The sequence below is a fragment of the Peromyscus eremicus genome, chromosome 3 (genome assembly GCF_949786415.1).
Source record: "Peromyscus eremicus chromosome 3, PerEre_H2_v1, whole genome shotgun sequence".
In the NCBI taxonomy this organism is placed as follows: domain Eukaryota; kingdom Metazoa; phylum Chordata; class Mammalia; order Rodentia; family Cricetidae; genus Peromyscus; species Peromyscus eremicus.
The window spans coordinates 154,892,688-154,916,975 of record NC_081418.1 but is presented as its reverse complement, the minus strand read 5'-3'; the positions used below and the strand labels follow the sequence as shown (position 1 = coordinate 154,916,975).

The following is a 24,288-nucleotide window of genomic DNA, read 5'->3' as shown; positions in this document are numbered from 1 at the left end:
TTCACAAGAATTAAACAATTTATGAAGCTTATGAAATACGTTTATGAAGTTTATAAAAAGTATTTTAAAAGTATATTTTAAAATAGTTTTTAAAACCTCAATGATGTAAGTCAACACATGAGGAAATGTAAGAACTTGGAGACAGAGATGGGGATGTGGCTCAGTTGGCAGAGTGTTGCTTAGCACGCACAAAGCACTGGATTGGACCCCAGCCACTAGGTATGATGGTACACACCTGTAACACCAGCACCTAGGAGATGATCAGAAGTTCAAGGCCAGGGACTAGAGAGATGGTTCAGCAGCTACGGGCACATACAGCCTCTAAGGCCTCCTTGGATACCAGGCACACACGGTACACATACATACTAAACACTCATACACATAAAATAAAGTAAATAAATATTTAAACATTAAAAAAAAAGTTCTAGGGCATACTTCTTACACAGCAAGTTTAAGGCCATCCTGGGCTACAGGAGAGCCTGCCTCAAAAGTAGGAAGAAACAGTAGGGGTGGGGAAGTGGGAAGGAACTTGGGAATAAGGGAGATAAGAGAGTATAAATATTTAGTGGCCAGTGAGACTGCTCAGCAAGTAAGGTGCTGGCCACAAACCTGACTACTTGGAGTTCAACCCCTAGGGCCCACATAGTAGAGAACTGCCTCCAGTAGTCCTCTGACCTTCATACAGGTACCACAACTCACACATACATACACATTCACAATTTCAAAATTTAATAATATAGAAGAGGCACTCTGTGATAAACTAATCAAAGTTAAACAGATTTAAAAATATAAATGTCTCCAAGCCCGAGATAAATGACTTGAAAGCTTAGTAAATCACATTAACACACGCGTGTATACTTTAAAGTGTTACATAGAAGGGGACGGCCTCCATACAAAAAGTAGGGTTTGGGGTTAAAGGCAGGGCTCAGTGGCTGAGAGCACTTGCTGTTCATGCAAAGGATCCAAGTTCTGTCCCCAGCACCAACATCAGGTGGCTCACAATGACCCAAAACTCTAGTTCCAGGGAGCTTATGTCCTCTTCTGGCCTGCACAAGCACCAGACATGCACGTGGTGCACATAAACTCACACACACACACAAATACACATGCATAAATAAAAAATAAGTATTTTTCTAAAGTGGGGTTTAGGCCAGCAAAATTTAGTAATGTCCATTAAAATATCAGCATCAGAGTGGTACATGTACAGAGTGAGTAATGCTCCTCTGAAAATTCCTGCTCTAGATGACCAATGCTTATCAACTAGCTCTTGTAAAATATTATTTTAAGGTGTGTTACTTTTGTTTATGTTGCATTTGTTTAACTGTGTGAAGCTGTGATACTGTGCCTGTCTAAAACATCTGATGGTCTAATAAAGAACTGAATGGCCAATAGCAAGGCAGGAAAAAGGATAGGAGGGGCTGGCAGGCCGAGAGAATATATAGAAGAAAAAGAGAGATGGAGGGGATCAAAACAGAGCCAGAGAAGGGGAGGACATCAGGGGTCAGCCACCCAGGTACACAGCAAGCCACAGAGTAAGAGTAAGATTTACAGATTAAGAGAATGGGGAAAGTCCAGAGGCAAAAGGTAGAAGGGATAATTTAAAGTTAAGAAAAGCTGGCTAGTAACCAGCCAAGCTAAGGCTGGTTGTTCATAAGTAATAATAAGCCTCTGTGTGTGAATTTATTTGGGAGCTGGGTAGCGGGTCCCCCAAAAGAGAAAAAAAACAACCAACAACAACTGGCCTTAAGTCTCAAAGATGCTCAGAGGAGAATAACTGGTGAGATTAATGCTAACTGCAGAAGGCACCATCAGACAGTCTGTACTCAGGCTTTGCACCTGCTTTCTGGGCATGTATGAGTGAGTCTACCTCCTAAAGCTGATACGTTCTTAGACTAACTACTAACAGGGCTATGACAGTTGCCCAGAGACCTTGAGAAGCCTCCTCTGGCAGTACCCTCGGCCTCAATTTAGGACTTCATAAATCATTAAGATAGAGACAAGTAATGTGTACCTTTCTTCTCATTGGCCTTTCACTTCTGGAGGCTGGACCTAAAAGACAAAAATATATAATGTAGCATTGTTCAAAATCACTGGCCTGCAGTTCTAACACAACTTAAGGCATTTACCAACATGAAAACGGAACCATAACCTATTTTATTCAAGTTTAAAACAGAAAGTGGGAACAAAGAAATTCCATGGCAATGATACAGAGAACTCATCGAGAGAAATACCGCCTTCCCTTTATGTGAGAGGGTCTTACACTGCAGCCCAGGCTAGTCCTTAACTTGTTGCACTCCTTCTGCTTCAGTCTCCCAAGAGCTGAGATTATAAAAGTACAATATCCACACTCAGCTAACAAAATACTTGCACTAATTTTAAAGTTTGTAGCACAGTATTAGTACTTAGTATTTGAATCTTTAAAGGTAACTGATTTGAAATGTCCAATGACAAAAATTACTAATAACAAACTCATGAACAGAACACTTAAGTCACAGGACTGTAGATGATTCCTCACATACCAAAAGTACTTTTAACATAGCTTATTTTATGCATGTCATAATGAATGCTTTGCTGTAGAAATAGCTACATTACTAAGTACTTTTACATGTACAGTCTACGCAAGACTACTCATTATCACTTCATTTAGCCTTTCTTATTATTTCAAATACAAATATCATTTTTGTCCTCTTAGAGGCCACTTATATTCAAGAAAACCAAAGGACAAGAAATGAAGGTCACTGCAGCACAGCATATAAGATTCCTCACGGTCTGGTCCACTGTCTCTGGTCTCACCTATGAGAGCTCCACAGCTGCAATGTGCTTCCCAGGCCTTTCAGTTGATCTCTCAACTCGGTTCTCTACTTGGACCACGCCTCCCTCCCATGATCCTGGCTCTTCCCTTTCCCTCTTTTCTTCATTGGACATATGTCTATTCATCCCACAATGCTCATTCTTTCAAAAATTAATTGCTACTATTTATCACAAACTAGGAACACAGTAATGCATACAATACAGCTTTTGCTCTCAATATTGTTGCTAGCCTGCGGATGGTCTGGGCCCCACTGCCGATACCTGTGTTGCTGGCCTGCAAATGGTCTGTCATGGGATGTCTCCATCTCTGTCACCGCAAGAGTTAAGTCTTCTATGGAATCCCTTTTCAGTTTATACACTTATTCTAATTAGGGTTTCTATTGCCGCAATCAAACACCAGGACCAAAAAGCAACTTGGGGAGAAAGTTTATTTGGCTTACACTTCCACTTCATAGTTCATCATTGAAAGAAACCAGGACAGGAACTCAAACAAGGCAGGTACCTCTGGAGGCAGGAGCTGATGCAGAGGCCACAGAGGGGTGCTGCTTACTGGCTTGCTCCTCATGGCTTGCTCAGCCTGCTTTCTTATAGAACCCAGGACCATCAGTCCAGAGGTGGCATCACCCACAATGGGCTAGGCCCTCCCCAATTAATCACTAATTAAGAAAATGTCCTACAGCTGCATCTTATGGAGACATTTTCCCAAATGAGGTTCTTCCCTTTCAGATGACTCTATCTTGTATCAAGCTGATATAAAACTAGCCAGGACAATTCACTCCTTGTCAACTTGACACACAAACATATCACTGTTAAGTCATAACTTTTCCTTTCTAGTTCATTCCCAAAACCACATATTAACATCAAAATCACAATACAAAACAATATACAAACTTTCCAAAACCCACAGCCTTTACAAATTAAAAAACACTTTAAAATTCAGTCTCTTTGAAAATCCAAAGTCTCTTTTAAAACCTAAAATCTCAGTCTCTCAGCTGTGGGCTCCTGTAAAATCAAAAGCAAGTACTTTCTTACTTGAAGAGGGAAGAACCAGGGCAGAGTTACAACCTGAACAAAGCAAAACCAAACTCCAAAATTATAAACAACTCAATGATCAGTTATATGTGATTCACTCATGATCTTCTGGACTCCTCCAGTGGATGGGGTCACTTCTCTGGCTCCGCCCTCTGCAGCACAGACAGACTGTCTTCTAGGCTCAGGCCGGCCCCACCCCATACCGGCTGCTGCTTCTGGTGGCCATCCCATGGTAGCAGCATCTCAAAGTGTTAGGCCGCACTTTTACTCATAGCCTCTCCTGGGCTCTCTTCATGGAGCAAAGACCCCTCCAATCCTGGGCTTCCATTGCTACTCCAGCTGTACCTTCAATGGCCTCTCTTGGCCTGTCATGGTGCCAGGCCTCTGCTGCTTTTCATGACCTCTCCATGCCTTCAAAACCAGTAGCACCTGAGAGACTCTTACAAGTTCGGCTGCCAAGGGAGGTACAACCTTGGCTGCCTCTGGAACACAGCTTTTGTGTGCTGACTCTTGGGAAACACCTCCCAGAAGATTTCACCTCAATGATGCCAGTCTCTTCTGAACCACTGCTAATTTCTCAGGGCCAGCTAATTAGCATCAATTGTTTCAGTAAAACAAAGGCTTTACTTCAGTTGTTCTGGTCTCTTGGTGGTTGTTTTTTGTTTTGGTTTGGTTTTTTGTTTGTTTGTTTTTGTGGTTTCTCGAGATAGGGTTTCTCTGTGTAAGAGTCCTGGCATCTGCTTTGTAGACCAGGCTCTCCCACTCACAGAGATCCACCTGCCTCTGCCTCCCAAGTCCTGGGATTAAAGGCGTGGGCCACCACCGCCCCTCGTTCTGGTCAGCTCCAGCAGACCGGATACCACAGATTCTTGATATAAATGGCCCAGTAGAATCATTGCTTCCCTCTGAAAATTCACAAGCCAAGGCTCCATCTTCTACACTGCTCTCACCATTCTTATCTTCAAAGCTCTGACAGAACAGCCCACTGAGCTCTCAATACTCAATGGCTCTTCTAACCCAAAGTTCCAAAGTCCTTCCACAATCCTCCCTAAAATATGGTCAAATCTGTCACTGCAATACCCTATGCCCATCCATCCAGTCCACAGGTTCGTTCTTTCTGGAGAACACCAATGATAAGGTGGGCAATATCTCCAGAGGACACACACTTTAAGCTAAAGCTTGAGGGCTAGTGGGAAGTAGCCATGAAAACAGGCTGGTGAGAAAATGTCTGAAGACAGCAGAGAATGCTTCAGCAGCCCATAAAGCAAAACTGGATCAACCCAGAGGTTAGCATTGCCCTGCATAAGAATGACATCGGATTCAGGAAGGAGTCCATATTTTTACAACTTTGTAACATTTCATTCTTTGGGTTTTAGAAAAATAAACTTTTAAGGCAGTACTTGCCTCTCAACTAGACTATATAACACTGATTATACATTTTATTCTCCTTGCTGAGAATCTATAGCTTGGATGTTTTCATCCAGAAAAACTCCAAATCAGGTCACGGTAGGAATTCCACTCTGAGCTAGTGGGTGATGAGAGAATTCTAGGAACCCCAGATGCTTGGTACCTGAGCTCTCACTAGGCACAGCCCATGGTCCTGCAGCGGACTGGGGGCATTGAAGTGTGCTTGCTTGAATTTCTCAGAGAATTCCTCTTCCGATGATGGAACTAGGAGTACTCCTACATCCTGAAGAGATACCCCTTGGTCAGAAGGTAAAGAGCTGTGGACAAACATTTAAGAAAGCACGAACTTCGAAGCGGTAACGCTTAGTCACTGCTATGAGGAGACACTGCATGGCCCTTTTATGATACTACTCATATGTAGACTGAATCCACAAAGCAATGAGCATCATTCCCTCTTCATTGATGCAGATTAGGAATACCTGAAGCATCACACTGAGTCCTTCACACCCCAAGACACTTACTACTGAGAAGCAGGAATAATGCTAAGCACCTGGCCACGTCTGCATTTAGTCCACAGCACCAAATGCCCCCTTTTATTTGACCTGGTGCTGTAGAATAGCTTCCCTGTTAGAAAGAGAATGCACAGAATGTGGAAACAAGTAAACTCAAACTCAGTGTGGCTGACACTGGAAAAGGAACAGACAACTGAAAAGAAGAGCCAAGCTATCTAATGTGCTGCAATGACAAGGCAGGCTTGGCCTTGACTTCCTTCTTCTTTTCAATCCCTGTAGGTGGTACTGACACTCATCCAATGGCTCAGGCAAGGATCGACCCGGCTTCCTTGAGATACACCCCTCAAGGCTCACATCAAATCCATCAATAAATCCTACTGGCTTTCCCTTCAAAATACATCCTACAAACCAACCCCCCTGCATTATTACCATCCTCTCATTTAGAATACCAGCAGCCTCCACACTGGTCTTGCAGTCTACCCTACTGAAGTGAGTTCACCACACAGCTGCCAGTGACCTCTTACAAGTACAAGTTTTATGTCTGTTCTAGTGTGACCCTCCACTTCTAACAAAATCCAAGCCCAAATCAAAACCAAATGCCTCCAAACCCTGAAAATTCAGACCACCACTCTAATTCTTGGACTACCACTCGCCCCTTTGCTCACAAGGCAGGTCAGGTGGGCCCTCCTCCTCTTCCTTCACTTGACTGTTCAAATGTCTTTTCCTCTGAGGTCTCTCCTCACCACCTTATCCTACCTGGTGAGCCGCTTCTTCAACAGCACATCAGTCTCAATATTCTGCTTTCTTATTCTTCATAACAATAAATTTTATGGTAACTGTTTACTTGTGTACACGCTGAGTGTGAACTTCACTAGTATACCAGCCTCTGCAACTCTGCCTAGCACATTTCCAATTATGAAAATAAAAGAATGAAAATCTGGAGATGGACACATCTTAAGACCATGACGAGCCACTATGATTGATGTATTAAGGAATCTGTAACTTATCCAAAAACCATCTGTGGGTAGATTTTCAACAAGGTTTGCTGTGAAAGGGACTTCAGGAGAGCAAGAGCGGAAGGATGAAGGCGTGGGCAGGCCCTGCAGGAGAGGGAGCTGGGGAAGAGGTCCGGGGCTGCAGGTGTCCGCTCCCGGGTGAGCCTCTCCGGTGACCCACTCGTGCACGCAGCTCCCGTCGCTGCATTCACTCTAGCCCCACGTCTGCATGGCCTCTCACACCGCAGTGCTCCCCGCCGCCCGGGCCCTGGGGGTCACCCCGTCCGGGCACAGCGGCCGGCCTCAGTGAACGCTCGCCCGTTGGTCGCGCGGTGCACACGGGGCTGAGGAACGACAGGAGGAAGGTCACGGGGCGCGCGCCCTCCCCTCTCCCCAGCCCGCGGCGGCGCACCCACACTCACGCGGGCCGGCTCCCGAGTCCGCGGGCCTGGCCGCTGAGGCGAAGGTGCGCAGGGCGCGCGCCCCCGGGCACAGGATCTGCCTCAGCTGCAGCGCCGCGACCGCCATGGCTGCAGACCGGCGGGCCGGAGGGGAAACACGCCGTCGGGATGGGGCGGGGACCGGAAGTGCGTGACGTGGGAACGGAAGTGCGCTAGGCAAAGGGCTGGCGGAGCTATGGCTCCCAGAGGGCTGGTGTGGTGTGGGTGGCGTCTGTGACCCACAAGTCTCGCAGTCTCCGTCGACTGCTCTGTTTGTTTGACTTTTTAAACAATGGCTGCTCTAAGACATTTTCCTCCTTTCCTTTTTATTTATGCATTTTATGTATATTGGCGTTTGCCTGCATAGCTCAGCACCATGTGCCTGCATTGCCCACAGCGGCCAGCAGAGGGCATGGAATTAGAGCAGTTGTGAGCTTTTTGTGTGGTTGCTGGAAATTGAACCTGGTCACCGGGAAGAGCAGCCTCTGCTTAACCGATGGGCTACCTCTTCAGCCCCATTTTTTTCTTTCTTCCATTTCCTTCCTTTCTTCCTTCCTTTCGTTCTTTGATTCTTTCGTTCGTTCGTTCCTTTTTCCTTTTTCTTTTCAATCATCCTGCCCCAGTCTTCCAAGTGCTGGCATTATAGGTATGGGGCATAACATCTAGCTTTACATTTTATATATTTTTAAATTACGTGTGTGTGTGTGTGTGTGTGTGTGTGTGTGTGTGTGTGTGTAGACCCACACTAGTAAGAGAGCAGTTTAAGGGAATTGGTTCTTTGGTTCTCTCTCTTCACCACCCAGGTTCAGGGATCCCAACTCTAGTGGTAAGGCTTACCGCTTTATTATTTCACCAGCCCTTACACTTCTTAAATGACAGCAAGTTTTCAAGCATATAAGTAACAAGCACCTGGCCAGGAGGGGCAGGGGCATGGCTGCATCCCCCAGCAGTTTAAAGAAATGGCCTTCTGAACTAGATTGTTTGAATTTAGATTTTGACCTGTCTTTTCATGTATTATTCCTGCAGAGCTGGATTCCTAGCACCGATGTGGAAAGGCTCACAACCTCTGGTAACTCCAGCTTCAGGGGATCTGGCTTCCATGGACACACACACACACACACCACAATCAAAAATAATCTTTACAAGAAGTAACCCCTTTATAACATCAGTAGGCAAAGATATTTTATAGTGTAAAGCATGTATTGGTTTGCCAGTAGAAGTTTCTAAACTCTATGTAATTTTTTTACTTGGAAAGGATTTTGGAGGTACAATCCCTCATCCACAATAAAAAATACCTTCTCAACCTTCTAAACTAAATAATTTAAAATGATACAAAGGCCAGGAAAAGGCCTTTGGGACACATGATTTGCATTTAGAGGGTCCTGTGCTTAGTTTAATGCCCCTCTCCTACTGACTTAAAGTTCATATCAAGTTCTGAAAGGGGCTATACATTTTCAGTTTTCATTGATCCCTACAGATTACATAGGTAATTCTGAGTAGAACAACTTGAACTACTAAGCCTTCATTTTTTTTTTGTTTTTGTTTTTTTTTTTTTTTTTCAAGACAGGGTTTCTCTGTGTAGCTTTGTGCCTTTCCTGGAACTCACTTTGGAGATCAGGCCTTCTTTTTAAATGGTCTTTTACTTCTTTTAAAGCCTAGGTTGATATGAGAGATAACTTTTAATAAAAACTAAGTTCTTTATAAAAAGTATGTGAACAAAGTACATCCATTTCCAAGTATAGTGCAAATATCCACGCAGCCTATTCAGCCACCAGAACAGCATTGGTTATGTCATGTGATAGAGGGAGCTACTAAAGAAAACATGGATGGTGATGGGGGGACTGGGGGAGATGGCTTAGCAATTCAGAACAGTGACTGCACTTCCAGAGGATACTTTTGATTCCCAGCATCCATATAGTGGCTCACAGCCATCTGTAATTCATTACAACACCCTCTACTGGTTTCCACAGGCACCAGGCATGCATGGTGTACATATGCACACATGCAGGCAAAACACCCATGCATATAAAACAAATAAATAAGCAAATAAATAAACTTAAAAAGAAAAAGTGGGTCTCAACTGGGCATCGTGGCACACACCTTTAACCCCAGCACTCAGAAGGCAGAGGCAGGTGGATCTCTGTATATTGGAGGCCAGCCTGGTCTACAGAGTGAATTCTAAGTCAGCCAGTGATGCACAGTGAGACCATGTCTCAAAAGGGAAAAAAAGAAAACATGGGTCTCAATCTTGGTTGAACATTAAAACTACCTTAAGAGATTTAAAATATATCTTAGCCTCCTCACTCTGTGTTTGTCTATTAGTCTAGGTGTCTTTTGAACATTACTTTTTAGCACTATTTGTGTTTGTTTGTATGTTTTTAATTTAAAAAGCTCGTGTGTGCGCACATGTGCACATCATTCATGTGGTCAGAATTAGTTCTCTCCTTCCACTTTTTGAGTCCCAGGTATTGAACTCTGGTGGTCAGACTTGGAAGTAAGGCCCCTTACCACTGATTCATCTTGCCAGCCCTATTTCTGGTGGGTTTTTTTTGGAGGGGACCCAGAATTTCAGAGTTTGAGGCAGGAGGATTCCAAGTTCAAAGCCAGACTAGGCTACATCTGTGAATAAACCTATCCATTTAATACTACCCCCCCCCCTTTTTAAAGGAACATGCTCATTGGATACAAGGCAAAAGCAGTTGTATATTCTATGGTGTGAGTATGGTACGGTAGTGGTAGTACCTTCTCTTCTCAATGCTGTGACAAAATGCTTGACTTAAGGAAGAAGGGGGTATTTTAGCTCACTGTCTGAGTGCATCATGGCAACAGGATTCTGAGGCTATTGATGAGCAGCCTCCCCAGTCAGAAAGCAGTCATGAATGCTGGTGCTCAGCTCTCTTTCTCCTTTTTATTCAGTCTAAGGCCCGCAGGCCATGGGATGGTGCTGCCCACGTTCACCATAGTTCTTCCAAACTCCCACCCACATCCAGAAGTGTATTTCCTTGGAAATTCTAAATCCAGCTAAGTTAACTATTTGTGGTTAACCATCATCACAAATACCATGCCACCAGAGGGAGAAATGAAGCTATCAGCATTCCCTATTCCTTAATGTTCATTTTTTGTAGTGCTGGGAGATGAAGGCCTTTTGTACATTAGGCAAGCAATCTACCACTGAGCTTTATCCTCAGCCCTATCTTACTTTGTTTAAAGTTAAATTGATAAGTAATCGTGTGTATTACCACTCGTTTACTGCAATATTAAACACGGCATCTCATTCCAATTTCCAGAATATGACTGGCTTCTAGTTCTTCCTCATTCTAACTTCCTTAAGGAGAGGGCTTCAGCTGAATACATGTTTCAAGGATGGAAAAGAAAGGTGGAAAAGGCTGTGTACTCATTTCTTCCCTGAAGCAAAAAGGTGCCACAGGGATTACAAAACTTTTTCCCTGGCTTTCCCCAGGACTTGTCTGAGTGACCACTCCTAATAGGGAGGGCTTAGGGGCCACTGTTTCTTAAACTTGCAAGGTGTATTCACATTTGAACACAAGGCTCAGAGGATAGAAAACAAGAGTGGGCTCTGTAGGCTTTGCCCATACTGAAGTAACATCTGTCTGTGTTCTCTGCACATCCTGTGTGCTAGGCAGGAGAGAGACTCAGTGGGACTAGATTAGTGCTAAACACCAAAGACTCTGGATTTCAGATCATCAATACAGCATTACAAAATAAGGAGTTGTCATCTTTGGGTTTTTTGTTTGGTTTGGTTTTTTTTCAACAAAGGGTTTCTCAGTGTAGCTTTGGAGCCTGTCCTGGAACTCGCTTTGTAGACCAGACTGGCTTCGAACTCACAGAGATCCGCCTGCCTCTGCCTCCTGAGTGCTGGGATTAAAGGTGTGCACCACTACCGCCCAGCCCCATCTTTATTTTGCTATGAATTTGTGGGAATTTTCCCACCTCAACCTCCCCAGTACAGGTATGGGTCACATCCTTTCCACTCCTTTCATCCTTAACCTTTGAATGGAAAAACCAGAAGGCATTAGGATTCTAGAAGAAATCAAATGGCACATCTCAGAAGTTTAACAGAAGAAAAGACATTTATACAGTGGGGTGGAGGCAGGAACGGGACAAAGCAGAAAGGATCACCAAAGCACCCTGGGAAGTGACACTGGCCTGTTGAGAAGGTTGGAGTCAGAGGAAGGCCGATTCGATAGGCACTGTTGGCAACCCACTGGGTATTTATAACTGGATGCCCGAGTCCCAGAATAGGGTGGAAAGGGCTGAAGTCTGAGGGAGAAACATGCAACTTGAGAAAATCCAGCTCACAGATTAACAGCTCATGCCTTGGGAATTACATACATCTTTGATTTGACAAATAGAAACAAATATCTACTTCTTATTAGAGCCTTATGCACAAATTATGAAAATATAATCAAATCAGTGGGCCCAACATGAGGTTCAATAAATAGTGGCCATTATTCCTTGTAATGTTAAGCCTAGATAGACTTTTAAGCAAAAATGACTGTTCTGTTTGAAAACACATTCCTTATTGTAATTACAGATATTGTAACAAGGAATTCTTTCACAGATGACATAGTAAATCATGGGTGAAGCTAACACTCAGTCGGATCCTAAGTTAAATCCTTTGAAAGTCCTTTACGTGCAGAGTTGCTGGGAAGAAGCGTGAGTGGAGGTGAGGCTCAGAGGACTAGCCGTGGGAAGACTGGCGCACCCCAAATGTCCTTACACCTGCTCAGTAGTTGCTCTCCCAACAATAGCAATAACATTTTATGCTTGTGACTATAAGACTAGTTCAAAGACAACTTCTGTTTTGCAAATCAAAATTTATGTATAACTTTATCATTTTCTCCCCCAATTTTTTATTTTTGAATAAACAAAGACTAAGTTTCCCCAAACCCCCGCTAGAGGGTTTTTTCCTTTCCATAATTGTGACACTAACAAGTTTTGACCCAAGTAATCACTTTCAGTCAATGTGGGGGGCTAACCCCATCCTGCAGATTTTGTTTTTCTGTTTTATCTTACATACCAGTCACAGCAATATGTCCAGTTTAGAGAATGCTAATATAAACCTTGCCCATGTCACTCAGCCCATCTCTTTTACTCAGACAGTTTCTCAGCAGCTCCTTGATGGAGACACAATCTTCCGTCTCCAGCACAAACTGTTCCACAGCCTTGCGTCCTGACAGATGGCTCTCCACCATCTCATTTGTGACACTCTCCAGAACAACACCTCTGATGGCTTTAGTCTTTCCAGGCACACTGAAGACGATAAACAGGCCCAAACAGTCCTCTCCCACCAAGTTACAGAACTCTGCCAGCTTATCAAATCTGCCTTTTTTCCAAGACTCCTCTCTCCTTGACTCACAGGACTTTGGGTCCCTCAGAGGAAGAGGAGAAGCCATCCTCAAGGTCTGCACAGCCACCTGAAGCCGTATTTGCTTCTCAGGTCCCCAGAAGGTCCAAATCCAGTCTGCTCCAAACAGCAAGGCCTGATGCTTGGTCATCTTGGTGGTGGTGAGCCACTCATCAGCCCCCCTTTCCTGGCAGAAAGCGATGAAGTGGACGAGGAAGATTTCACTCAGTGTACTTGCTGCAAGGCCGAGTCTGCTCAGAGGGTACTCAAACCCCAGGTACTCCTTCACCTTCTGTGCTGCATGGGCAACAGCTGCGCTTACCACCTCACACATGGGGAGAACCTCCTGGCTGGCCTCTGGAGCCATCTGCTGTGAGACCTTTTGCCCCATGGTCCCCCTGCACCAGCAGATGCTCCCCTTAGCTACCAGACATGTGACTGTCACCGGGAATTGCTTCTTTTTCAGAGGAGATCTCCTTCATCGAAGCCAAGTCTGTTAAGACGGTCACCAGCTTCCTAATGTCACAGCTTCTTTGGTGTGGCTAGCCATACAGACCTGGCTGGACAAGCATGTGAGGGAGGGCTTCCTGTTTGTCAACTGGGTGTGTGGTGCTCAAACAGATTCCTGCTGCCTGTCAAGTGACAGATGACAACTTCACACAGAACACCTGTTCCTCTCCACATTATGGACAAGCTACTTCTGATCTTTGATAAACTCTTCCTAGATGTGGTTCCTTTGTCCAAAAAATAGTCAAATGAAAACCAGTATGTGAGTGTACAGGTTAGAGTCGTACAGCCTTTTACTCCACACAATATCTCCAAGTTTGCACGCCACTTCTGCCTGACCCTTCATTCCCCAAGTATGTTTCTCATGTTTCCTTTTATAGATACTTAAGGAGAGATCTCAATTTGTTTGTGATTCATGCTGTGAACTCAACTCAAACAAACATATGCAAGTCTACATACAAGAGCCCGTTTTTCTACCAGAAGCCAAGGCTTTGTTATTCTGAACAAAGTAATATTAAATAATGACAATTTAAAACACAAGGCAATTATCAATTGACTTTATTTCCTTTCATAAGGTAATGCCAACAGTGTATAATACTTTTGTAAATAAAATATATAATCAAAAGTTTTTAACTTTATCACATATCATCAGTTGTTAATTGTCCTTAATAAAAAATATTTGGCATCTGTTAACAGTCTGCTTATATTTTCAAGCAGATTCTAATATCAAATTGAGCTTTCCAAATGGTGATATTTATTCATATTTAACTAAAACCCAATACAGGAAGAAGCCAATATAGTCATCAAATCATGAATGGGAGCATTCAAAGGAACTCACTGTTAGCATCAGATAATTTTAGTTAGAAATAAAGAACAGTAGCCAGGTGGTGGTGACGCATACCTTTAATCCCAGCACTCGGGAGGCAGAGGCAGGTGGATCTCTCTGAGTTCAAGGCCAGCCTGGTCTATAGAGGGAGTTCCAGGACAGGCTCCAAAGCTACACAGAGAAACCCTGTCTCGAAAAACCAAAAAAAGAAAGAAAGAGCAGCGTTACAAGCTTCACAATGAACAGCTTCATAACCTGCTGAGCATATAAAAGGAATACAGCTGACATTTAGAAATGGTTATCACCAAGTCTATTACCATAGACTGAACTGCCCACCTGTACCCCAGTGTGTGAGCTCCTGTCTGTAGACAGTGTGTGCAGCCCTGAATGAAAAACAGATTGTCTCCAACACTGCTAAAAACACACATATACACATGCCACAGGAACAGCTGCTTTCAGCTTTCTATGTTCTTTACAAAGGGCTTTTGGGCTTTGTATTACAGAAAACATGAGCAATATGCTATTGGACAGAAAAACCATTAAAAAGCATTCTGCAGCTTCAGAGTGTTTGGATCCTGATTGAAATTACATGAAGCCCCATCAGTCGACACTCGGCATGGCTAGGCAGACTCCTCAGTTCAATGTAATGGTGCATTTAGCAAAGAAGAAAATAAGAAACTTAACATGTAAAGGTTCTGTTTTGGTTTTTCCAAAGTCATTCTAACAAAAACTTTTCTGAGGGGAATATGAGTGCATCCAAAGGATCCATTATAAAGCCAATGGAGTCAAAATTCAAGCTGAAGCTTCTAAGCTACTCTGCAATTTTGTGGGAATCAAAGAAGCAAAAGTCTGAATGACTTAAAATTTATCAATGGAGGGAAAAAGAGGACTCTGATATCTTCAGGAATCAGCTGGTATATAAAAATTGAGAACACTGGGTTTCTTTGTTTTTAATATGACCTTTTGATTCTTGTGTCACAAAATAAAAGTTCTGTTTTCTATATACTGTATATATACACATATTTAGAAAAATATATAAAAATAAGACAGCCAGAGGCAAGTGGAGGTGCAGCTGGCATTTAGCGGCACCAAATGTGGTGAGCACTTGGATCTGGAGAGCAGCGTGCTCAGCTTAGACGGCTGCCGTGAACACTGATGTGGCCAAACCCTCCATCCTGGTTGTGAATGTAGCACTCTGGTAAAATACCCAACCTTGAATACGACACTTTAAATAGAATATATCACAGACTTTACATTAAATAGAGGCAGAGCAAGCATACTTCCTTCACCAGTGTCTCATTTTTCTCAGCATCTTCAGAATTGGCACTGTTCCCCTGCACTACAGTTCCACTTCTGAGTGAGCAGAAGTCGGAACAATAAACAATGCACAACCTGTCACCTGTTGTACATGCTATTTGGAAAACAACTGGAAAATGACACCCATGCTCCTGGTACTCGCTCAGGCGCTCTGTCAAACGTTGGAGTCTTCATCTGTGATGCTGGCACTGGGGGAGCGGGCAGCAAAATCTTTAAACATGTCGTCTTCCTTTAACATGTGCTAGAAAACAAGAGCAGCAAGTTACACACTGAGTCCCGAGCTCGGCACCACACACCTGCCAACAGGATACTTTTAGACTAACATTTTCAACTTACTGTGAGATTGTTGATGCCTTCAGAAAATGCACCTATCTGTCTCACTGTCCCTTCTGAATCTTCCATCTGTCAAGAACAAGCCATAATGTGACAAAATCATTTGTACAATTCCAAAATTGCAGACGAATGAATGAAAGTACAAAGTACGTAAGAGACACCGAATGCAGCAGGAGCAGCAGGGGCAGCAGGGCTTCTGTGCCTCAGCTTCCCCTGAAAACACTTTCAAAGTCTTAAGTCAGAACCAATAAGAAAGCATGCCAAGTGCTTAGGACAGTACCAGGAAGTAGCAGCAAGCTGTAGGTATTCAGAATACTTCACTATTTTTATTTTCAGGCATGTGAAGACAGCAAACTCCATGAGGGACAGTGTCCAAAGCTTTCGTGGCACGTCTGAGGGCTTACCTGCTCTAACCGATCTAAATCATCCTCTTCATACAGGCGCATGTCCAAGCCAGCTCTCAGCCCCTTCTGGGAGCTACTCCCCGATGCCTGGCCCAGGTCCATTGGACAAACATATTCCTCTCCATCTTCATGCTTCTTCTTCCTCAGATTCCCAAAGTTGCTAAAGGTCAGTTTCTTTGGCTTTAAAAGCAAACAAAAAGACACCCAGAAATTTGATAAAACTCCTATGACAAAGGACTAATAACATGTATAAGTTAATTATTCACTTCATCTCACAAAGGAAACAACTTGGATGATCAAATGATCTCAAGAAGACCAGAAGTATCCTGGACACACAAGCAATGCATAAATGATCTTGGTATAACTCTCAAAAGGTGCATCTCACTGTTATGCCACAGGCTGGACATGTCAAAATCCTTTGTTTGGATTAGACAGGACTTCACACAATAGACTGCCTCTCAGGGATGAGTCAAATTTTGCAAGGCTATTTAATCTAAGATCAGTAAAGGCCAGTGGCCCTAACTGGTCTAGCAGCACAGGCCTGCCGGCAGTCACAGCTACTTGGGAGCTGAGGCAGGAGAATCACAGGCTTCATGCCTGCCTGGGCAACTTAATAAGAGCCTGACTCAAAATTTAAAAAAAAAATTAAAAGGAGGGGGCAGACTGGGGTGTGTAGGTCATGGTAGAGCACTTGCCCAATATGATTAAGACCCTAGGTTTAATCCGAAGTTGGATGGAGAAGAGGGAAGGAAGAGGGAGGAAGGGATGGCAGATAATAATAAAGCTGTGACTATTTTGTTTGCCTGTTCTGCTTCGTAGTAAGACTGGTGAGTGGTAAAGGAATTCACACTCTTGGAGAGAAACTTCATCTTAGTCACTGCACAGACCCCAAGGAGAAAGGAATCCAAAAGCAGACAGGGTAAAAACAAACAACGAGAGCTTGGCATATGTTTCTGGGAGAACCCATAAGTTGTCTTCACATCAAGGATGTAGAAATAACACATACAGACAAGTTAATGTAGGACTAACTCAAAAGAAGAAAAAGTAATCTTCTACAACCCACACACTCTGGTAAGTAAAAAGCACCCCAGGGTCTTAATGCATAGCTCAGACCAACCCTGGATTTGTAATCCTCCTGCCTCAGCCTCTTGTATGCTGGGATGACAGGCAGGTATAACAACCTCTGGTTTTGACTCTCTCCTTAAGATTTTTCTGACTTATAAACCAAACAAGCTGAATATGTATAAGGAAAAAGCCTCCTAATATATGTAAGGAGAAACCTTCTTAATATGTACATTGAGAAGAAACCTTCCTAATATGTGCAAGGAGAAAACTTTCTACTATGTGCAAGGAGAAACCGTCCTAATATGTGCATGGAAAAACCTAATACATGCAAGAAGAAACCTCCTAACACATGCAAGAAGAAACCATCCTAATATGTGCAAGGAGAAACTGTCCTAATATGTGCATGGAGAAACTGTCCTAATATGTGCAAGGAGAAATCTTCCCAATATGTGCATGGAGAAACTGTCCTAATATGTGCATGGAGAAACCTCCTAACACATGCAAGGAAAAACCGTCCTAATATGTGTAAGGAGAAACCTTCCTAATATGTACATGGAGAAACTATCCTAATATGTGCAAGGAGAAGCCATCCTAATATGTGCAAAGAGAAACTGCCCTAATATGTACAAGGAGAAACCTTCCTAATACATGCAAGGAGAAAACTTTCTATTGGTCATTTACATATTAGCAGCACTGGAGACCAACCCCAGGCCTCATACCTACCAGGCATGTGTTCACCACTCAGTTATTCCCACCCTAAGTCCCCCTCTTATACCTATTTACCAACAGGAAAGCGAAAACATTGCAATGGTAAATTGGGCCCACGTCATAGACCTGAGGTTTGGCAATACACTGACGACAGAAGCCAACGTGATCTTTAACTCTAATAATATAAACAACTTCAGCAGAAAATTTCAAACATGCAGTCCCTTAATCGCTCTTGAAATTCATAAATATGTGTGTGTATAGACTTTTAAACTCATTAATAAAAATGAGAAAATCTTAAAAAATGGAATAATGGAGCCTTTGCAAACATCACGCAATGATTAAATACCACAAACTTGAACCAACCTTCACTTTGGCAGTAGCTGTTAGCAGTACATAATCTGGTAACTCCATGGCATCTCGCTTCTGGTGCTGGGCCTCAGCACCAATCAGAAGGTTGAAATGGGTGGCCAAATGTCTACGCAACAAGGTTTTATTTGGTGGAATGTTCAATAACTGAGCCATAGTTTCCACATTAAAACGAGGCTCAAGAACCTGTAAGAAAAATTGGTATTGGTAAAAGGTACCATAGGTCATATATAGTTGTAGTGGAAGTACTTTAGTGTTTGGAAAAGTACAGCTGAGGGCAAGGACTTTGATTTTTTTTTTTTAGATTTATTTATTTATTATGTGGAAAAGCATTTGCCTACATGTATGTATGAATACATGTGTACAGTGCCCAGAGGCTAGAAGAAGGTGTCAGATCCTCTGGAACAGGAGTCACAGATGGTCACTGGCTACCATGTTGGTGCTGGGAACTGAACCCAGGTCCTCTGCAAGAGTAGCCAGTGCTCTGAGCTGCCTCTCCAACCTGGACTCATCACCGTGCCTGAGTCAGTGGGCAAACTGGTGGTGTAAGCCAGGCTTCAGGGAATGCAGTGCAGCAGTCTGTCTGTCTGGAACGCTGCTGCCGCCTCTGAAGCCACCATGGAACACTGATGTGCAGAAATAGGGCCTGTGTCTGCACAGGAGTTTAAAAACCACGATCGTATGAGAGATGGCTGCTGCATGTCATTCAATACTAAAGAGCAGTGAAAAGAAACGGGCATAAACCTAGTTTAGAGAAAGACACTAACGATGTAGTATCCAAGAGAGATCTAGCGTAAACACAGGAGGGCTGGGACCAGGCACCTCAGGATCACTAAAAACAACTGCTGCAAGATGAGTGTCCCTTCCCACAACGCTGGAACCAGCGTTTAGATTCTGGAATATCAGCATGAAGTAATGATTTCACCAGTAATGCCACCAAGTGGCAACGCAGATTTACTTATGCTTTGTATACGCACAGCCTCATGACAACTTGATACCACTCTTCTAGTACACAAGACCTGGTCTACCACGTAGAATTTTCCACTTGTGACGTGGAAACACCAAAGTCACAGGTTTTAAGGCAATGCAGATTTCAGATCAAGACTGTTCACCCTTTGGACTAAAGGAAACCAAGCAAGCAGTCAATTTCAAACTGAAGAGAGCTTTACCATGAGCCCTCCATGGACACCACTGCCTCTGAGATTGGGGGCATATTCTGCCAAGTCCACGGAGCGTAGCCACTCCATCACACGATGATTGGTCCACTGCTGAACCTCAGATGGGGTGATGCCATTCTGTGAAAACAAACACACATTATACTTCAGATGCTGATGGCAGGACTGAGATACTAAACCTACACATGCAGTCTAACAGGTCTGGCCTGGAAAGCATACTGTCTGGTGTCCCATGAACTATTCAAAGAAAAGGCAAAACAAGTGTTTGCTAATTTGACTGCTCTTTGAGAGAACTTATACCACAGATTCAAGCTTTTTTATGCAGTAGTAAGAAAGGGTAAAGGAAATATCTACAGTGACATTTTACTCTGTGGCCTGAGGTGGCAGTAAAAAGTACAGCCATGAACAGGAGGACGCAGAGAAACAACCTGTGGCCTCAGTGACTCAGTGGAATCTTCATGGGAATAACAGGGAGGGACACAAGAAAGCAAAGCCCACGAAGTCAGTGAGTCGGGAACGAGGCTAAGGAAACCAGCTCTCCCTGCAGCTTCCAAGAGAAAGAGTTTTCACACACAGACTGTCAAGTTCATGTGTGCAAACTTTCTGTCTGAAACGCTACCTCGTCAGATGGCCGCCTCCGCAGGCAGTTTGGCTCGAAGTTGTTGATCCTCAGGACTTGGATGGCCCTTTTGATGCTGAGGTGGTGCAGCACACTCACAACCTTCAGGGACAGCAGGTCACCCTGCAGGAGAAGTGAGGAGCTCACTGTGCTGGCCCACAGCAGTTCTCCACAACCCTCCCTAGAACCTCAAATTCCTATTTTCCCCCAAACCTCTTTCTCACTCTTGCTGACGCTCTGGTAGGACAGCGTCATACCAGGGCTCTGAAAAGCACCCACTGGTCACTACAAAAGACAACCTGCCATTTATTGGGGGGCAGGGAGGGACAGTCTCTTTGCAACCAGGCTAGCCTCAACTCAAGGTCCCCCTGCCTCCACCTCAGGAGCAGCTGAGATTGAGTGCTGTGGTGCTGGGCCTCAAGGAATTCCTCTTTCCTCCTTAGTCCCCAGAACTCGCTCTGCAAGCAAAGTAGACACTCAAACGCCTGAAGGTCAGCAGCCACATAGCCCTCCCTTTCTCTCAGCAGACCACTAAGCCAGAATGTTCACTTAGGACCAAGCTTCCTGGCCTGCTAAGTTCCTGGTCTGAGTTATTTGCTTCACCTAGCAGACATGGTGACTGTTGGAAAAATCATATCCCTCAGTGCAAGGTGTGGGTAATAGTAAAAGAGAAAAGAAATTAAGACTTTTAAGTTTCAACATATTACCAATCAACTTCTTCAAGGAAACTCTTTGGGCAGTCTGAGGCCCTAAAGAGCAATTTCAAACATGCCCAACACACCTAAACAAATTATTTCAGCAGTAGGTGATTTCAGGGCAGTGCTGAGATAAATCTTCTAAACACACCCAGAGAATAAGCAGAGGGCTGCCCATGTAGGCACACAGCATATCTTACTGATAACACATTTCTTGTGAAAAAAAAAAAAAAAGTCAAAGAAATTAACTTACTATAAAAATGTTTTTAAGAGTGAAAATAAAAAGTTAGTGGTTTAGCCGGGCGGTGGTGGCGCACGCCTTTAATCCCAGCACTCGGGAGGCAGAGCCAGGCGGATCTCTGTGAGTTCGAGGCCAGCCTGGACTACCAAGTGAGTTCCAGGAAAGGCGCAAAGCTACACAGAGAAACCCTGTCTCGAAAAACCAAAAAAAAAAAAAAAAAAAAAAAAAAAAAAAAAAAAAAAAAAGTTAGTGGTTTATCCTTGAGGCTACTGAGCAAAAATTATTTCCTAAATTTTTGTAGGATTAATTTATTAAAATTAGTATCTTACGATAAATTAGAAAAAGCATTTAACATATATTAATCTAAAATTGCGATACTCATTCCAAACATTTCAAGTATAGGCTACTTTCATTTAACTAAAGTCTATCAAATTAGGAAACATCTAAATGTATACTTCTGAAAATATATCTGAAGAATTTTTACAAGGATTGCTTTCATTTAAAACCCTTTTTAAAGGGCTGGAGAGATGGCTCAAAGGTTAAGAGCACTGCCTGCTCTTTCAGAGGTTCTGAGTTCAATTTCCAGCAACCACATGGTGGCTCACAACCATCTGTAATGAGATCTTGTGCCCTCTTCTGGTGTGCAAGCATACACACAGAACACTGTATACATAATAAATAAAATCTTGTAAAACAAAACAAAAGAAAACAACAACAACAAAAAAGCCTTTTAAGTCTGGGCATTGTAGTGCATGCCTGTAATCCCAGCACTCAGAAGACAGAGGCAGGCAGATCTCTGTGAGTTCCAAGACAGCCAGAAGCTACACAGTGAGATCCCATTCCAAAAAAATAAAAAATAGAAAAAGCAAATAAATAAATATTTTAAAATAATTTTAGACTTAAACAATGATTTCTAGATAGTGTAGAGTTCTATGTACATTTTATAGTTTCTCCTGATAGTCACATTTTATGAAAGTGTGGCACACATCAAAATTAAGAAACTAACTAATTAAAGATAAAACAAAGTACAGGTTTCATTCAGCTTTTGCTAACTTTAGGGCTTATTTGTTATTATCACTAGTGCATGTGTACGGCGTGTATGGAGGGACTCAAGCACACACGTGGAGACTAGAGGACAGCGTTGCAGAGCCAGTTCTCACCGTCCACCTTGCCATGGGTCACAGGGTTTCCATGGGTCACAGGGACAGGACTCGGGTCATCCGGCTAAAACAGCAAGCACTGTGACCTGCCCAGCCATCTCACTGGCTCCCAGATTGGCATGTTACTTCCTGGTTTTTGCCAGTTTCCCAGCCAGATCCTTTTTCTGTTCCTGGAGCCAATGCAGGGGACTACATTCTAAGAGGGACTTTTGACTTGGGACTCACAGATCACACCTTCCTGAGTGACTCAGTGTCGTTCAGGCATGAAGATCTTGCACATGCTTTCTGTGGTTTTTAAGTATGAAGTTGCTCAAATTCCCATGGAACATCTGACCCATCACACCCCATGGGCATGGACAGAGGCAAGTCAAATGTCACTCTATCTCTCACAGGTGGAACAGTGAGCTATTAAGAGAAGGACCCTGAACCAGCCTGTGTTTAAATTCTCTCTGACACCCTACCACTTAGTAACTATGGGAACCTCTCAATTCCTTGTTTCCTCATCTTAAGGATGGAGATGATAATAATACTAACTTAAAGGGTGATCTGAGAATTGAGCATCCAGGAATACGTGCTTAAAAAAAAAGACAGTGACTATAAAACGTGCCAAACTCATTAGGGCTGTTCATGCAACCAAGCTTGAAAGTACTTTGGTTCAATGATAAAAGAACACAAACCCTATGAGCTGAGCCCAAATTTCAGTGAGAAATCTTTATGGACTTACCAGGTTAATTTCCACTTATTTAACAAAGATAATACCTGTGGGGCTGCCTAGTTTACAAAATGCTCTTCAAATAAAAGTATCTCATGTGAAACATTGATCCTGCTATGGAATCTAGAACAAGGTTCTGGAATCCATCTCCCCGCTGCTCTAAGTAGGGAATGGTCTTTCTATACACTGGCTGGAAGACTAGAAATATTCAATGAGAAGGAAATTGTGCCCAGGCCTCCCCTCCTCTCCTTCACCCCAGTAACTCTCGCCTCATGGGACTGATCTGAAGTGAGAAGCGTTTCAGGGAAGTTATGTAAAGAAAGGCAAAGGAGGCGGCCAGGCCTTGTGAATGCCAGGACAAAGGGTAATGCAGAAATGACCAGGGCTTCACTCCTCTCTAAGAGAAGTAATTCACATATCACAAAACGCAAACATTCACAATGTGCACTTCAGAATTTATTGACTATATCAAATCTGTAGACAGCTTAGGCTAAATTTAGTTTTGCTGGCTGAAATTGGGTTTCAAATTATCTCAAAGCTGTGCCAATTGCCAAATCCTACAACATCAACTTCTCAGGAAACACCTAAAATAGAGAGCCACTTACCACAGTCATGTAATGCAGCATCCGACCATCCACCCGCCCTTCATCAAACTGGGTCTTGTACTGAGGGAGGCCAATATCATCCAGCCATCCTAAAGGAGAAAAGCCAGTGTCATTACCATCTACAAAATGCCTATTTCTTGATCAAGGAGAAAATTCGACAATATTTATTCTTCTTCACCCATAAGAGCCTCTTACTAGTGACCCAGTTGAAGTCCAGCTTTCCATAGTTGGTCTCTTCTTCAGATCCCAGGGCCTGCAGGGCCAGCTGGAGCTTCTTGCGATGCAGTGAATGCTTGATGCCAAGCTCCTGAATAATAAACAGAACCTTAGAATTCTACTCATCAGTGCTGGACCCACCAGCAAAGAATGCAGAATCCTCCACAATGAAGCTGCACTTCAAGAACAGCTCTGTATTAAGTTAAAATACTACCTCAGGCTAATAAATCCATTCTACATTAAATTATAGTATGAACTTGGGGCCAATACAACATTGCTGAAGAAAAAACCCAAGTCTACCACAATGGGCTGAGTAGAATGTTAGATATTGCCTAGGAATTTATTTTATTTGTAAAAAAGAAAATGTTGAATGTGTGTGTAATGGGGATTTTACGCCTATTTTGTATACAAATGTTTAATAATTACAACATAAAATACAGAATATTCTTTTGTGAAGTAAAATTGAGTTGCATATATTACATTGAAAACATAAGTCAATGTAGTCTATAAAATGACTGAGACATATGAGCTCTATTCATGATATGAGGTCTATTCATTATATATAACAGCTATATAATTACATAAGCTAATACTTTTTCAAGAGTAGTAATACGGGTTCCACTCACACTGCTTTGTTTTAGAATAGTTAAGGACTCATACTCTGGCAGGGGCTGGGGGTGAGTGTTGCTGGGGATTGGACCTTGGGTCTCACACATGCCTGACAAGTGCTGTACCATGGAGTTAGATCCCCAACTACACCCACATTCCCTTCTT

General features: G+C 43.2%; 3 protein-coding genes across 10 annotated transcripts in view; all 3 read right to left on the bottom strand.

The window, feature by feature from the left end:
• Mrps35 (mitochondrial ribosomal protein S35) overlaps positions 1-7,328 on the bottom strand; it is a 36,215-nt gene extending 28,887 nt beyond the window's left edge. Inside the window, exons 1-2 of the mRNA XM_059256392.1 lie at positions 7,180-7,328; positions 2,012-2,049 (exon numbers count right to left, since the gene is read on the bottom strand). Of these exons, the coding sequence (XP_059112375.1) occupies positions 2,012-2,049; positions 7,180-7,285 (144 nt within the window). The 5' untranslated portion in view covers positions 7,286-7,328. The remainder of the gene's footprint in view (positions 1-2,011; positions 2,050-7,179) is intronic.
• A 4,212-nt stretch (positions 7,329-11,540) lies between these two features.
• Positions 11,541-13,523, bottom strand: Rep15 (RAB15 effector protein). The gene has a single exon (XM_059256391.1). It carries the CDS (start codon positions 12,954-12,956, stop codon positions 12,261-12,263), a length of 696 nt encoding a protein of 231 aa, XP_059112374.1. The 5' UTR covers positions 12,957-13,523; the 3' UTR covers positions 11,541-12,260.
• Positions 13,524-13,613: 90 nt separating this feature from the next.
• Positions 13,614-24,288, bottom strand: part of Ppfibp1 (PPFIA binding protein 1) — a 155,364-nt gene continuing 144,689 nt past the window's right edge. For all 8 annotated transcript variants that reach the window (XM_059256379.1, XM_059256382.1, XM_059256381.1 and 5 more), the window contains 8 exons: positions 23,494-23,605; positions 23,299-23,387; positions 19,886-20,008; positions 19,261-19,386; positions 18,089-18,277; positions 15,953-16,132; positions 15,552-15,617; positions 13,614-15,456 (listed from right to left, as the gene is read on the bottom strand). In XM_059256379.1, coding sequence (XP_059112362.1) covers positions 15,370-15,456; positions 15,552-15,617; positions 15,953-16,132; positions 18,089-18,277; positions 19,261-19,386; positions 19,886-20,008; positions 23,299-23,387; positions 23,494-23,605 — 972 coding nt within the window. In that variant the 3' untranslated portion in view covers positions 13,614-15,369. The remainder of the gene's footprint in view (positions 15,457-15,551; positions 15,618-15,952; positions 16,133-18,088; positions 18,278-19,260; positions 19,387-19,885; positions 20,009-23,298; positions 23,388-23,493; positions 23,606-24,288) is intronic.

What these genes read in the sequence shown, in the direction of transcription:
- Rep15 (XM_059256391.1), bottom strand. Translation starts at nt 12,956, where the DNA reads ATGGGGCAAAAGGTCTCACAGCAGATGGCTCCAGAGGCCAGCCAGGAG.